Source organism: Mesoplodon densirostris, chromosome 13 (assembly GCF_025265405.1).
Source record: "Mesoplodon densirostris isolate mMesDen1 chromosome 13, mMesDen1 primary haplotype, whole genome shotgun sequence".
In the NCBI taxonomy this organism is placed as follows: Eukaryota; Metazoa; Chordata; class Mammalia; order Artiodactyla; family Ziphiidae; genus Mesoplodon; species Mesoplodon densirostris.
Window position 1 is genome coordinate 52323170 of NC_082673.1, and position 12997 is coordinate 52336166.

Consider the following 12997-nt stretch of genomic DNA (forward strand, 5'->3'; position numbering starts at 1 on the left):
TGTGGCCTCTCCCATTGCAGAGCACAGGCTCCGGATGTGCAGGCTCAGCGGCCATGGCTCACGGGCCCAGCCGCTCCGCGGCACGTGGGATCTTCCCGGACCGGGGCACGAACCCGCATCCCCTGCATTGGCAGGTGGACTCTCAACCACTGCACCACCAGGGAAGCCCCCGGGGATACAACAGATAATGACTGGGCTCTTGCCAATGAAGAGAAGAAATAAAATAATAGGTATGTTTCTTTATAATGTGCTTGCTCTGGAAGCTACATCAAAATGATCATAATCATCTTGAGTCGGGAGGAAAAACATTTAGGAATGCCTTTTTTTCCCAAAGATTTTATTTATTTTATTATAAGACATATAGGTAAAAACTTGAATATTCTGAAAAAGATAGAAAATGGTAATAAAATGGGCATTTTTCTTATTAAGAAACATGTTCATAAATATGCTTTATCAAATGTTAAAATGGTTATTTTGCAAAATAATAATAAATAGAGCAGAGCTGTGGCATAAAAGGGTCAACCCAAAATGCTGGAAGTATTTATGTTTTGTGTTTTATAAAACTTCAGACCTTCGATTATATTTAAAAATTTGGTATTTTGCACTCCAGGTTCTCAATAATTTAGATTTTAAAAATATTTTTTTATGATGGCCCTATGATTTTAAAAATAATGCAACATAAAACGCGGTTTGACTAAATAGAATTTGATTAAAATAATTTTCCTTTAAATAAAAAATTACAAGACAACAGTAGTAAAGATATAATTTTTTAGCCCATTAGTGGTACATGTAGCAGTTCCCAATTCTATAGACTTCTGGATCCCTGACTGTGGGCACTGAACAAAAATTGTTTACTAAGCTTTAGTTTCCAGCAAGTCCATCATTTCTTTTCACAGCTTCATGGAGCAATAACGGTGATGATCGTGATGAACCCAGTTCTGCAATCCTAGCTCCACAAATATAAGGTACAGAGAAAGAAGTTCTCTCTCCTTTGAATAATTCCTTTGATGGCTTTCCTGTATTTGTTCATGACCCACTGATTGGCCTCAAATTCACGTAACAGAACACCAGGCAAAATTTTAATAATGAAAAATTCTTGTCTAGGCATTATTTTGTAGGCTTCAATTCTCTACTAAGCCAAAGGAGAGAGGAAACACATGTGAACACCAACCATGTTCCCTAATGAGTCTTGGGTGTTCAAGCAGCAAAGGTCAGGCTTTTCCTGTAAATAAATACTGAGTCTTCACAAAGCTCTTTCATTTCTCATGCATTTTGTTTCCCATCAGCCTAGCACGTTAGTTCCCAGCTAACAACAGGGGAAGCCACATCTAACAATACTTAAGAATCCAATCTAATATAGATTATGGGTCCCAATGGCCTTCAGTGATGTCCACTGGGGGATATTGGATGACTCCGGGTGCCTAGAGCACAGAGAGGTCATGGCAGGATTTGGACTTGAGCTTGAAGGCCATGTTCTTGTTGTTTTTGGCCACGATCTTGCCCCAGAAGCGCCTGGCTTTCCTGGGGATGCTCTCCCTCCTCTTCTGGTAGGCCAGCCGCCGCTCGTTCTTCTCCTTGCTGTCCCGCCGGAGGCGGACCTGCCTCACAATGCCTTCAAACAGTTCCTTGACGTTGTGCTGGACAGCTGCAGAGGTCTCGATGAACTTGCAGTCGAACACCACGGCACACGCTCTCCCTTCTGGTGGAGAAAGGATAGGAGAAGAAAGTCAGGGGCGCTGCAGAATATGACCCTAAACACAGAAAGCCAAGCTGGATGAGGCCTGATTTTAAATGGTCCTCTAGGGAACTCTAAGTCAGTCATATATGCGACGGATACAGGAGGCCACTGGGACACATGTCCTCCCAGGGCTTAAATAGAAGGAAAGACCCTCACACGAAGATTCATGGAAACAGGAGAGATGGGCTTTAGACCTGGCCCACCAAATTCACTATGTGAAAGTCCAAATTCATCAAATATCGGAATATTAATTAGTCAAAGCCATAGCCTAAATTTATTCCCATAAGGAACTGGGTTGAATACTTTATGAACATTTTTTTAATGTTTACAACAATCTTTTTTTTTTTGGGGGGGGGGTGTATGCGGGCCTCTCACTGTTGTGGCCTCTCCCGTTGCAGAGCACAGGCTCCGGACGCACAGGCTCAGCGGCCATGGCTCACGGCCCAGCCGCTCCGCGGCATGTGGGATCTTCCCGGACCAGGGCACGAACCCGTGTCCCCTGCATCGGCAGGCAGACTCTCAACCACTGCGCCACCAGGGAAGCCCTACAGCAATCTTTAAGAATACATTATCCCTTTCGGATAGGTGATGAGACTGGAGGGGAGAGAGGTGGTCCTTTAAAAACTTGAGGCAGTTCACATAGCCTGTAAGAGGCAGGTGTGAATCCAGGCCTGCTTCACTCTCAAGTTCATGTTCTTTACTCTTTCTCCTGAGTCAGTTTCCTGAATTGAAAATAAGAATCTGACTATTTGACTTTCCCCTCTGAAAAAAAAGTTTTTAAGCTTTGATGAGATATTTTGAAAAAAATTGGAGAATTTCACACAGTACAATACAATTACGGAAAACTATCCAAACAAGCTTTTCTGAAAGTCTCATTTTCGAATGTTCTATTGTGTTCAATGACCAGGTGTCCAAGTTTTGGTTTGGAAAAAAATGACTACTGTAGACAGTCATTTCCTAAGAGTAAGACATTCCCAAGTTGGTTGGGTCTATTAAGTATTCAACAGGGTTCTTTTCTCCTGGGTGGAGCCTGGCAACGCAGTATTTTATTTTATTTTTTTACCATCGTACCAAATCTGTATTAGGCCAATAAAATTTTAAGGGCCCCCAAAGGCACTTGGGTGCCAACTCAACAAATAGGAATTATCCCTGAACCAAGTATGACAAAGGATATGTGACACCATCGGACTGATGCCTTAACTGAAACTTAGGAAGCAAAGGGTAAGGGCTGGGAGGGTGTTTCTAGGGTCTACAGGAACCAGAGGCAACCAGAGTGGAATTCTTAATCTCAGTGAGACTCTCACAGTGCCCCTAAATCAAAGTTCCCATCCTTCTTGCTTGAAGATGCTACTTTCACTTCCCAGGACTCTTGAGATCTCCCTGGAGAATAGAAAGGACAAGGAGAAAGGGCTGGGGACCGCCAGTAAACCCCTGAGCATGACCTCTTCCCTAAAGGAATTCCAGGGAAAGCCTTAGGGATAGGGAGATTGGAATCCTGCAGGTAGAACAGGTGATCTGCTGGGGACATGGGCACCCTAGAGAGTATGCATAAAACTCCATGTGGCATTTTAATAAGTCCCTGGTTCCAGCTTCATGAAAGAGGAAGGAAAGAACAACTGTTGGAAGGAGAATGCAGGTGACCCAGAGACAGTTTCTATGGTATTGGCATCACTCCTCTCACCTGATACAGACACTTCCCGGCACCGCACCAGGTCACTTTTATTGCCAACCAGAATTATAGGAATGTCCTCTGCCTGCCGGGCCCTGCGGAGCTGGATTCGAAGCTCAGATGCCTTCTCAAAGCTGGCTCGGTCCGTGATGGAGTAGACAATCAGGTAGGCATCCCCGACTTGCATGCAGTGGTCTTGGAGCCACTCATTCTCCCCCTGATGAAATGAGATCTCCCATGAGCTCAGACTTGCCTGGTAAATGAGGTGTTAGTTTGAAAGAGACAATGTGTTTATCCTAAAGTACCCTTGCTGATATGAGAAAGGAAGAAAACTTATTCCAACTCTCCAAAAGGCATCAGTCTTCCATGCCTACAAGATGTCTGTGGCTGTAAAGACTCCTAGCTCAGACAGCACTGATGCCAAAAAGTTTTACTTTATGATTCCTCCTACAGCTTGAGTTGATAAATTATACAAAGAGTCTGCCAAACAATATTTCCAATTTTATTTCAACTACCAAAAATGAGTCCTTCCTGGCTTCCATAAAACTCTTTTGCCCCTAAGTGATAAAATTAAGAATCCTTTTGTTAGCATAGGAGGGTTCTTAATAAACAGAAGGTCTAGCAAATAGGCTCAGAAACCCCAAACCTTTAAAAAGAAAATGTTGAAAACTAGTAGTGAGAGTGTCAGCTTCATATAATATGTTTTTATGTAGTTTAAAATTATCATCCATACTTACTGGCATTTTCCCTAAAACAAATACACTTTTTTGTATTCTTGAATAGAACTAAGGGCAAATCACTGCAACTTGCTTGTTATTCAAAGCTCATTTATGAACGACTTGTTCCTTAGAACAGTTTCATTCTTCAGAAGTAAATGCTTTTAATCAAGAAAATGAGTCCACCTCATCTGGAACATCAAAAAGGGCAATGTCACCCTTGCCCCAAACAGCCTGTTGGAAGGCAGGCCCTGAAGGAATTTACAGAGAGCTACAGGCTGTGCATACCTTATTTTCCCACATGTCCAGGAGTATAATTGTTGCACTTTCCCCATCAACAATCAGTGTTCGCTCATATGTATCTTCTGGAAAAGAAAGAACAGTGATCCTGGAGGCAGGCAAATAGGCAACACTTTTCTGTAAAAGGGTATAGAAAATTATGCCAGAAAATAAACTTACTAAATATGCAATTAATTATGTAAATATACAGAGTAAACTGTGTAAATATTTACACAGGCAAATTATTTTTTTAATCACCTTCAACAACATTCTACGTATATTCCTCCAGTATTCTGCTTAGTAATAAGCAGAACACCTACATCTTCTGAAATGAAAAGCATTTGTTTTCATCATTTCTATACCTTTTATATAGTAAAACCACTCAGGAGAATAAACTCACATTACTCCTTTTGACTCAGAGTCCATGGACGGTGCCATGAGAAACACTAACTGCCCAGCAGAACTGTAAACCCAGCTCATAAGCCTTCCATGGAAACCCACTGCACCTTTCAGTGGGGTGATTACTGAACATTCACTGGCCATTTCAGGAGCTTTCAGCTCAGAGACGTTTCTCCTCTTTTGAGACGTGCAAGAAAAAAATCTTGAAACTATCCTTGCTTTGGTGAAGTTTTCTTCGTTAAAAAAAAATACAGTTCCCTAGGAATAAATAGGCTTGTTTTTCCATCTTAAGTAGAGCAGAAGTGCAGTCTCCAGCTCTACTTAGTAATGGAAACCTTCCTCCCTGCACTTGAGCCCAGACTGAAGGCAAGAGAAGGGTGAATGCAGTACAAAGGGCCAGAGCAGCTCCAGCCCAGAAAAATCAGTAGGAGAGGGGAGAGGGGGGATTAACGGAGTTAACTGGGATTTCTGCAAGAGAGATTCCCATCAATTCCACACAATTGAACCCATACCCACTCTATTTTCACAATGAGGTTTCCTGTGTTGAATTTTATCATTTGAGAATTATGATCTTCATAATGATTTTTTTGCCATTTTTCTTGCTGTTCCTTTTGCCTGGAATCTGTTCTCTCAAATATCGAAAGGCTTGTTCCCTTATCTCTTTCTGAGGGATGTGTTCCCTGACCATCTATTTAAAATTCCATCGCCTCTCTGCTACCAATAATCCTTACTCCCTTCCTTGTTTCATTTTTCTTCATTGTGCTGATTGCCATCTAACATGAATCCATTTAACGTACTTATTTTATTATTCTCTGTCCCTCTCGCCTTCCAGAATGTTAAGGCAGAGACTTGCATCTATGCTGCTTACTGCTATTTCCCCCAGCACCCAGGACAGTGCCTGGTAGATTGCAGGTGCTCAGTTAATACTTATCAAAGGAATGAATAAATGATAAATATAGCATTGTGGCTTGGGAGCACAAGCAAACCTGAATTCAAATCTGGGTGCCATCTCTTATTAACTATTTGGCTCAGGACTGCTTACTTAAGTTCTCTGAGCCTCAGTTTCTTCGTATGTGAAATGGGATTGATAAGAGTATCCACACCTCAGGGCTGTGACAATGACATATATTAAGCCTGGGCACAAAGTAGGAATGCAATAAATGTTAGCTGTTATCACCACTTCTTCAGATGGAGGAAGCTGGCTCTTGCCATACTCGCGTTCCCTACCATAGGTAAATCCTAGCTTAAGAGCCCTGTATCGTAGGAACCAGGACATTTCCTGTTTCATTATAGTGAGGGGTTTATAAAAAGCAATGCTCCTGGTTCAATGTTTCTTCCTCTAAGAATTAGAATCCGGAGAGGAAAAGAAAAGACAATATGGACAAATGAGAATAAAATTAGCCAGGAATGGCTTTGTCTTTCTGTCAGTTTTCCCATCTCTTTAGGTGTCATTCTTCTAAATGATGTTGACAGTTTTCCCACTGGGGGATTTTAAATCTATTATTCCCATCATGTTTGCCATCCACAATATATATCATGAATGGGATTGCAGTGGAATGCCTAATTTGGCTTACTGGAGAGTAGGGCCTCATGACCTCAACAGGCACATTTATACAACCAAGTGCAAATCATCAAAGCTTGAGCAGCACAGATGGGGGTAGGGGGCGGGGGAGCTGACTGCCCCTTACCACCTCAGAGTTTTTCTCTTTTCTCTGCGAGACCTCCCTGCACTCAGAAAACTCAAAAAAGCACTTTCTCTGCCCTCAGCTCATCACTCACCACGCAACAGTAGGCACAAGAGATTCATCTGAATCCTTAGTAGTTCAGACAGAAACATACTGTATCCCAATAGCTAAGGGGAAAAGCAAACTCAAACTTTCTCTTGGTTTACGAGGTACCAGAAGAAGTCTGGAGAAAAAGTGGACTAAAGATTCCAGCTGCAGAAGTAAGGCCAAACTGCTTTGCTGTTCTGGAAAGTTCCTGACAGGATCATTCTGACTGGACTTACCTCTGCCTGAAAATCATTGTGCCGGAAACCCAAAAGCCTAAAGCAATACACCTCTGCCCTGCTTTGTGCATATGCCTTGCACCTGGGCTTATGTATCACCTCTGGCCACATGCCCCAAGGATTTCTCACTCAAAGCATCCTGCTTGAGAGCCTTCTGCAACCAGGAGAGGACCTGCTTGCAAGCAAAGCTCTATTTTCTCTTCCTCTCTTAGTCCCCACCTTTCAGCCTTTTCAAGGGTTAACTGGGTGAGAAGAGGGGAAATAAAAGAATATAAAATTCTAGACGAGTCCTTTGAAATTTGCCCTGGGTTAAGGTGTATGGAGAAAGGGTTAAGGCCTATTGACTTATAAGGCTTTTCAGTAACCTGCTCTGGGGAGTCCTCATTTTTCCGGTCCTCTCCATGAAAGCCAGGGGTGTGTACTCACACCCTGCGTAGCAAGAGAGATCATCCTGAGGTGTGGGATGGAGTTTGTTGTCTGCAGCCATTTTCCCTGGACTAACGCACCTCGATTTGTCTGTCTGCATTTGACCCCCACTGTGCTTGGAGGACCATCCTGCTCAAGACTGGCTCAAACGCTGTGTGTGAACCTGCCCAAGAGTTCTCTTACCCGCTGAAACCGGCTAAGGCAGCCCCTCGAAAGTTCTGAGGCTCCAGCATCCCTCTCCCCTCAAAACTCTCAACTGCTTTCAGCTTTCAGAGTGCAGGGGATCCCAAGGAACCCTAAAGGAACTCCGGCTTAGGAATACTGGCCTCTCCTCTAGTGGCTCACGTCTCCTCTGCACATATCACAGGGCCCCAGCCAAGAGGGACCAAAGTGGATGAGAACTTCAAGCAATGAAAGGTCCAGTTGTGGAAAGTAAGCCCAAGGAAAGGAAACAACAGATTCAGAATCAGCTCTAACTAATGTTCATTCACTCAGTACTTACTATGTGCCAGGCACTATCACCTGTTATGCTCTTAATACACTTTGAAGTAGCTATTGTCCCTATTTTACTAATAAGGAAGCTTAAGGAGGGTAAGTTTCTTGTCTCCAGAGCACCTGGCTAAGTCAGTGTCAAAACTGGGGTCCAAACTCACATCATCAGGCTGCGAGTCCGGTGCTCTCTCCTGTACTCCCTGTGCACACGTGCAACGCCTTCCACCTACCCCAGGGCTTCCAAATCCTAGTGGTCCTTAGGGTCCAGCTCAGAGACCACCACTTCCATGAACCCTTTTCTGATTTTCACAGCCAGAAGTAATATTTATTTTCTCCTCTGAATTCCCACAGCACTGCCCTTGTACCTCTTTGAAGACACTTATCACATCCTATCGATTTATAGTTGATCTCTACCGCATATACTGTAAGCATCTTTAAGGAAGAAGCCCCACGACTCTTTGTATGTCCTCAGAGTGTCGCATCAAGCTCCACGGTATAGGTTCAGTAACTGTTTAGGGATGAATGGATGGATGGATGAATGAATGAACGGCATTAAGTGTGCACAGAGAGTCATAAGATTATTGCAATATAATCTTAACAACATCCATCTTTATTTGGAGAAATGATGATGAGAGTATTGTGTAGTTTTTTTCTTATGGTTAATGCTGAAAAAAGAACAATGCAGTGAAATGCCGTGGAAAACCCTCTCCTTGGGAAACATAAAAGCCAACTAGCGATTCCAATAGCCACCTATACGTAAGCGCTGTAACCCTAGACAGTATAAATTTAGTTACTCAGATAGGACACGTTAGGTAGGATGAGTCAGCTGAGAAGCTTCTTGTTGCCCAAGATTCCCTCTGTGAGGAGATAAGGAAAGGATTCTCTCTATCAACTGCCCCCTCTCCCTATTAAACAAAGAAGCTTCCCAGATACAGAAGCCTGCCTTCCCAAGTTTCAGGGATGGGTCAATCTTCTTAATACTCTATGCCTATGGAGATACTGCCCTCTGGATAGATACCACTGCACTCTAATGGACAAACAGTTTTGAAAGTCTGCTCTCCACTAACTGTTTCAATTCCTCCCTCCTAAAGAAACAAGCAAAAACTCTTGGTTGGTCTCTTCTTTATATCAGTCTCCAAAGCACTTTATTATTACTTCTTAAGGTATTCATATAATTTTATCCTGCTCTGACTTATAGCCCCTGACACTTAGCTCCTTCCTAAGAGGGTATGTATGATGTACCTCGTTCATCCCTGGGTACCCCAGAGCCTAGCATGGAGCCAGGCATGTGGTCGGTACCCAGCCCAATGTGCTACAGTACGTAACAGCATTTGGATGCTAAATCCAGGGGCTGCCGAGTACAGCGAAAGAAACACAGGATTTAGGTTCAACCACAACTAGTTTTGAATCCTGTCCAGACCATGGACTAGCTTTTTCACCCTGAGAAAGTCACTTGACTTCATAAGCTTCCATTTCTTCACCTGTAAAATAGGGATATTAATACCAAATTGGTTCAATTTTCGTAAGCATTATCCAAATACTTGTGGGAAGTACTTAGCATGGTGCCTGGCACATAGCAAGTTCCTTATCAATGACAGAAGGAGAACACCACCAAACTAACATTATAAAATCCTGAGTTCTAATTCCAGCCATCCCAGTGGGTGATTCTAGGAAAGTCCCTAAGACTCAGTTTACTCATATGAGGACAGCAATAATGTCAGGACCAAAATAAACAGTAGCAAATATAAGGCTCCCAATGAAGTGCATGTCCCACTGCGAATGTGCATTCTAGATGGTAGTTCCTCCTCCCTTTCTCCTATAGTGACACTCCCCCACAGGCTTTTACATAAAAAGAGATACTGACCCTCTTTCTCCCCGGAAATAGGGTTTAGCTGTCGTCCCTGAGATTTCAGGAGCGAGGAGAGAGATCAATGCTCCATCAGTGAGTCATCATTTAAAGCCAGTCAGACCTGCCTCATGAAGCAGTGAACTCCCAGACAATGGAAGAATAAACGTTTAGTAGAAATGGGCTGACAGTAGTGAGCAAGGAGTAGGATTTCTATGCACGAAGTAGAGGGCAGAGCCGACTCATCACGAAGACATCTTCCTACTCCGGAAGTCTGTGATTCACCTGTGAGTTGCAACTGAGCGTAGAGACAGACCGTGCCACTGGGACAAGCACTGGAAGGCTCTTCCTTCATTTCCGCAGCTGCTAACAGGGACACACAGCGACCCTGGCATTGTCTAAGATGGGAGCCGTGGCTGAAAGACGCTGTATGAAAACCACCGACTATTAGGGTCCCCATCTTACTTCCCAGAATGTAGTGCTATGCTTTACACGTATTTGAGGAATATGTGAATTTTTGAGATTGTGTCACCTCAGATTAGTTTTGGAAATCAAGGCTTAAATAATAAATATTTTAAACGAGATTGTACAGGGCAAGTTGTCTTGAAAAACTGTAAGACTATACAAATATATGTATCATCACTGTTGTATTTCAATATTTCTTTAAATGTGCTATTTAAAATATAGATTTTAAATGATTTTATACCCTCAAAAGCCTCTAATATTGCAATAAACAAACTAATGAATTCATCCTAACAGTTTTTCAAATGGGTTTGGTTTTAGGTATCACCATGGAAAAAAGGCTGTGTCTACACTCAGTTCTTGAAAGGTCCAGGTCAGAAATGGCAAAAGCCAGAGGTGGGACCCTGACCCTCTGGCTCTGCCCTCTATCATCTGTCTCCCCAGGCCCTTTAGAGCTGGACTCTAAGAAATTCCCTTTCTGGCCCAGGTTCTATCTACGAGCATTTTCATTTTCTTGTCCCAGGGGCTTACGCCAGTGCTTCTGTGGGGACTCAGCTCCCGAGCCAGAGCCAAGAATGCATAATCGCAGTTCCCAACTCTGCAGATAAATGACGCACCTACTTGTTCTTTCTCCTGGACCACTGCTGACCACAGAAGCCCGCTGGGGCTGGTCCACCTACCTCCCAGCATTTCGCAGTCACTGTCCATGCTGTCATGCACGCCTGCAAAGATGCTGGCCAGAGTGGACTTGCCCACCCCCTGTTCCCCTATGAGAACCACCCGGTAGTAGGTGTTCCCCGACTCGGAGGAGATGACTGAGTCCGTGGAGTCGGAGGACCAGCTCCGGCGGCAGTGGTCCTCGGGGGTAGCAGAGTGACGGTTGCGCTGGGTGTACTGGTGGGGCTCTTTCTGGACCGTCAGATGCCTGCCATCGGCTGGGACGCTCCAGCGCTGCTGCTGCGGCTGCATGCCCACAGTGCCCTGGCGCATGGTGACATTATTCAGAGTCATCGTTGGGTCCTAGAGAGCAAAGCAGCCAGGGTGTTAGCATTAGGAAGCATGAGTGAGAGCTCAGGGGGCTTAAACACAGTCGTCAGTGATGTTTTACTAAATGAGGTGAGACCCAAGAAACCCTAACACAAGGAACACCAATGAAGCAGTCAACAGGCTTTCAACCGAACACACACACACACACACACACACACACTCTGTTACCAGCTCCTCAGGCAGATTGTCATTTGCAAAGAGGAAAAAATACCATTAATATCCCCCACTGCCCTGGGGCTTCCTCCATCGTCAAGGAAGCCTGGGGATTCCCCACTCAGAGCTGGCACTCTGAGGCAGCCGGAAGGAACCAACAGCCTCCAGAGATGGCTTGAAAAGCAACAAGTTAATGCAGCTGGGGACCAGCTGGCCAGGTTAGCTGCTCTTGTCTAAACATGGCTCTTAATTGCACCAGCGTCCAGTGGGCCTCAGTGGGAAACACGTGACAATGACATCACTCCCCTTGGCTGGACTGGACAAGCGATTATTCGAACTTCCATGTTTAGTAAAGTTGCCCTGATGCTCCCCAACTGCCTGAATTAGCTATTATTTGAGGCGGGGGGAAGAATTTGTTTGAGGTTTATGCCTCAGCTCTGCCCTCCTGTCCACGGATATCACATTTAAAACATCCCAGCCCCATGCCTTGTCCTTCTGGCAGGGAAATGACCCGCTCAGGTTCAGACCTGTCAAATTCGCAGAGAAAATGCTTCACTCTTATTAAACCATGTCCGCTTCAAGAGCTCTTTAATTCAACTCAGATTTCCACCTTTCTGAAGCAAATCAGGTCAAAGGCTCTCCCCAAAGACATTCAACAACTTCGCTACAACTTTCCCTTTCTCAGGACTCCCCCCACTCCCGCCCCCCTTGCACGGATGTCTCTACTCCCAGGCTCCTTCAGATAAAGTAGAAGCATTCTTATTTGAATCAGCAAGATCCACTCGGGAGAGCGAGAAATGCACAGACACTCCCCTTCCCACGCTCACCCCCACCCTCCACACCCCAACCCGTCGATGACCCTAAGCACGACCCTGACCGCGATGATCAGCCGGGTTTTTTAATCTCCCGAGCAGCGCCCCCGTTGGCCGACTTGAATTCAAACAACCAGAGCCTGACGGCTGCCCTCTGACCACAGCGGGTAGGAGGAGGTGGCCCTCTTCCTGAACTGAAGCAAGGAACCTGCTGATGACAGATGGCATCCTTTGCACCTTAAACTTTGCCCCTGACTTGGAAAACCACAGTGTGGACAGCACGTTCCGAAGGCTCTTTTCTCAACTTAGAAAGTTCTGCGGGCTGGGAACGCCCACCCCTTCCCCAACCAGCCCCCCACCCCTCTCCAAAGTCGGGAGGGCCCCCGCGGGCCGCCTGGCTTACTTGGGCGTCCGAGGGTCGGTGAGCGCTGTGATGCTGGGGCCGCCAAGCGCAGGGTGCTCGCGCGTTGCCGCCGTCTGTGCCTCCGCCGGAGCCCGCCGCCCGCAGCCGCCGCGGCCCCGCGGTTTATACCGGCCCGGCCGACCAGCTCCGGGGCTTTTCCGTGACGTCAGCGCCCCCGCCGGGAGGGGCCGGCTGTGCAGCAAACCCGGACTTGCAGCCACTTCACTAAATCAGTTACTCGCCATCATGTGACCCCACTCTCCCCTTTTAAAAAATAACGACAGTTCAATCCCAGGCTCCTTTATTTTGTTTTGTTTTGTTTTATTTTATTTTTACCAGGTAGACACAGGAAGGTGAGAAAATACACTAAGTGCCACATAATCGCGCTTCCGAGGAAAACACTTGCGAGCTGTCCGGATAAAGGATGGAGGAAGAGGCAGGTTTGAATTGGAAACCCAGTTTCGCCAGAAAACAAAACAGGGATCAGCCCGGCGCGCGTGGAGATTTAGCCCCTCGGATGGGGCTGCGGCCACGTCGAGCGGTCAGG

The 12997-nt window shown here is 45.3% G+C and overlaps 1 protein-coding gene across 2 annotated transcripts; it reads right to left on the reverse strand.

Annotated features, from left to right (window-relative positions):
• Positions 1-473: 473 nt before the first annotated feature.
• GEM (GTP binding protein overexpressed in skeletal muscle) lies at positions 474-12586 on the reverse strand. 2 transcript variants are annotated; one of them, XM_060115666.1, is made up of 5 exons: positions 12451-12586; positions 10716-11055; positions 4412-4488; positions 3420-3624; positions 474-1699 (listed from the first exon to the last, which is right to left on the reverse strand). In XM_060115666.1, the coding sequence occupies exons 2-5, from the start codon at positions 11044-11046 to the stop codon at positions 1422-1424; spliced, it is 891 nt and encodes a 296-aa protein (XP_059971649.1). In that variant the 5' UTR covers positions 11047-11055; positions 12451-12586; the 3' UTR covers positions 474-1421. The 2 variants fall into 2 exon arrangements, with proteins under 2 accessions (XP_059971649.1, XP_059971647.1); XM_060115664.1 differs by having other exon boundaries at positions 10653-11055.
• Positions 12587-12997: the final 411 nt, after the last annotated feature.

What these genes read in the sequence shown, in the direction of transcription:
- GEM (XM_060115664.1), bottom strand. Translation starts at nt 11,046, where the DNA reads ATGACTCTGAATAATGTCACCATGCGCCAGGGCACTGTGGGCATGCAG. An exon ending in TGGACATGTGGGAAAATAAG is followed by an intron (nt 3,625 to 4,411) that starts GTATGCACAGCC and finishes TCATTTCATCAG; the next exon opens with GGGGAGAATGAGTGGCTCCA. An exon ending in CCGGGAAGTGTCTGTATCAG is followed by an intron (nt 1,700 to 3,419) that starts GTGAGAGGAGTG and finishes TTTCTCCACCAG; the next exon opens with AAGGGAGAGCGTGTGCCGTG.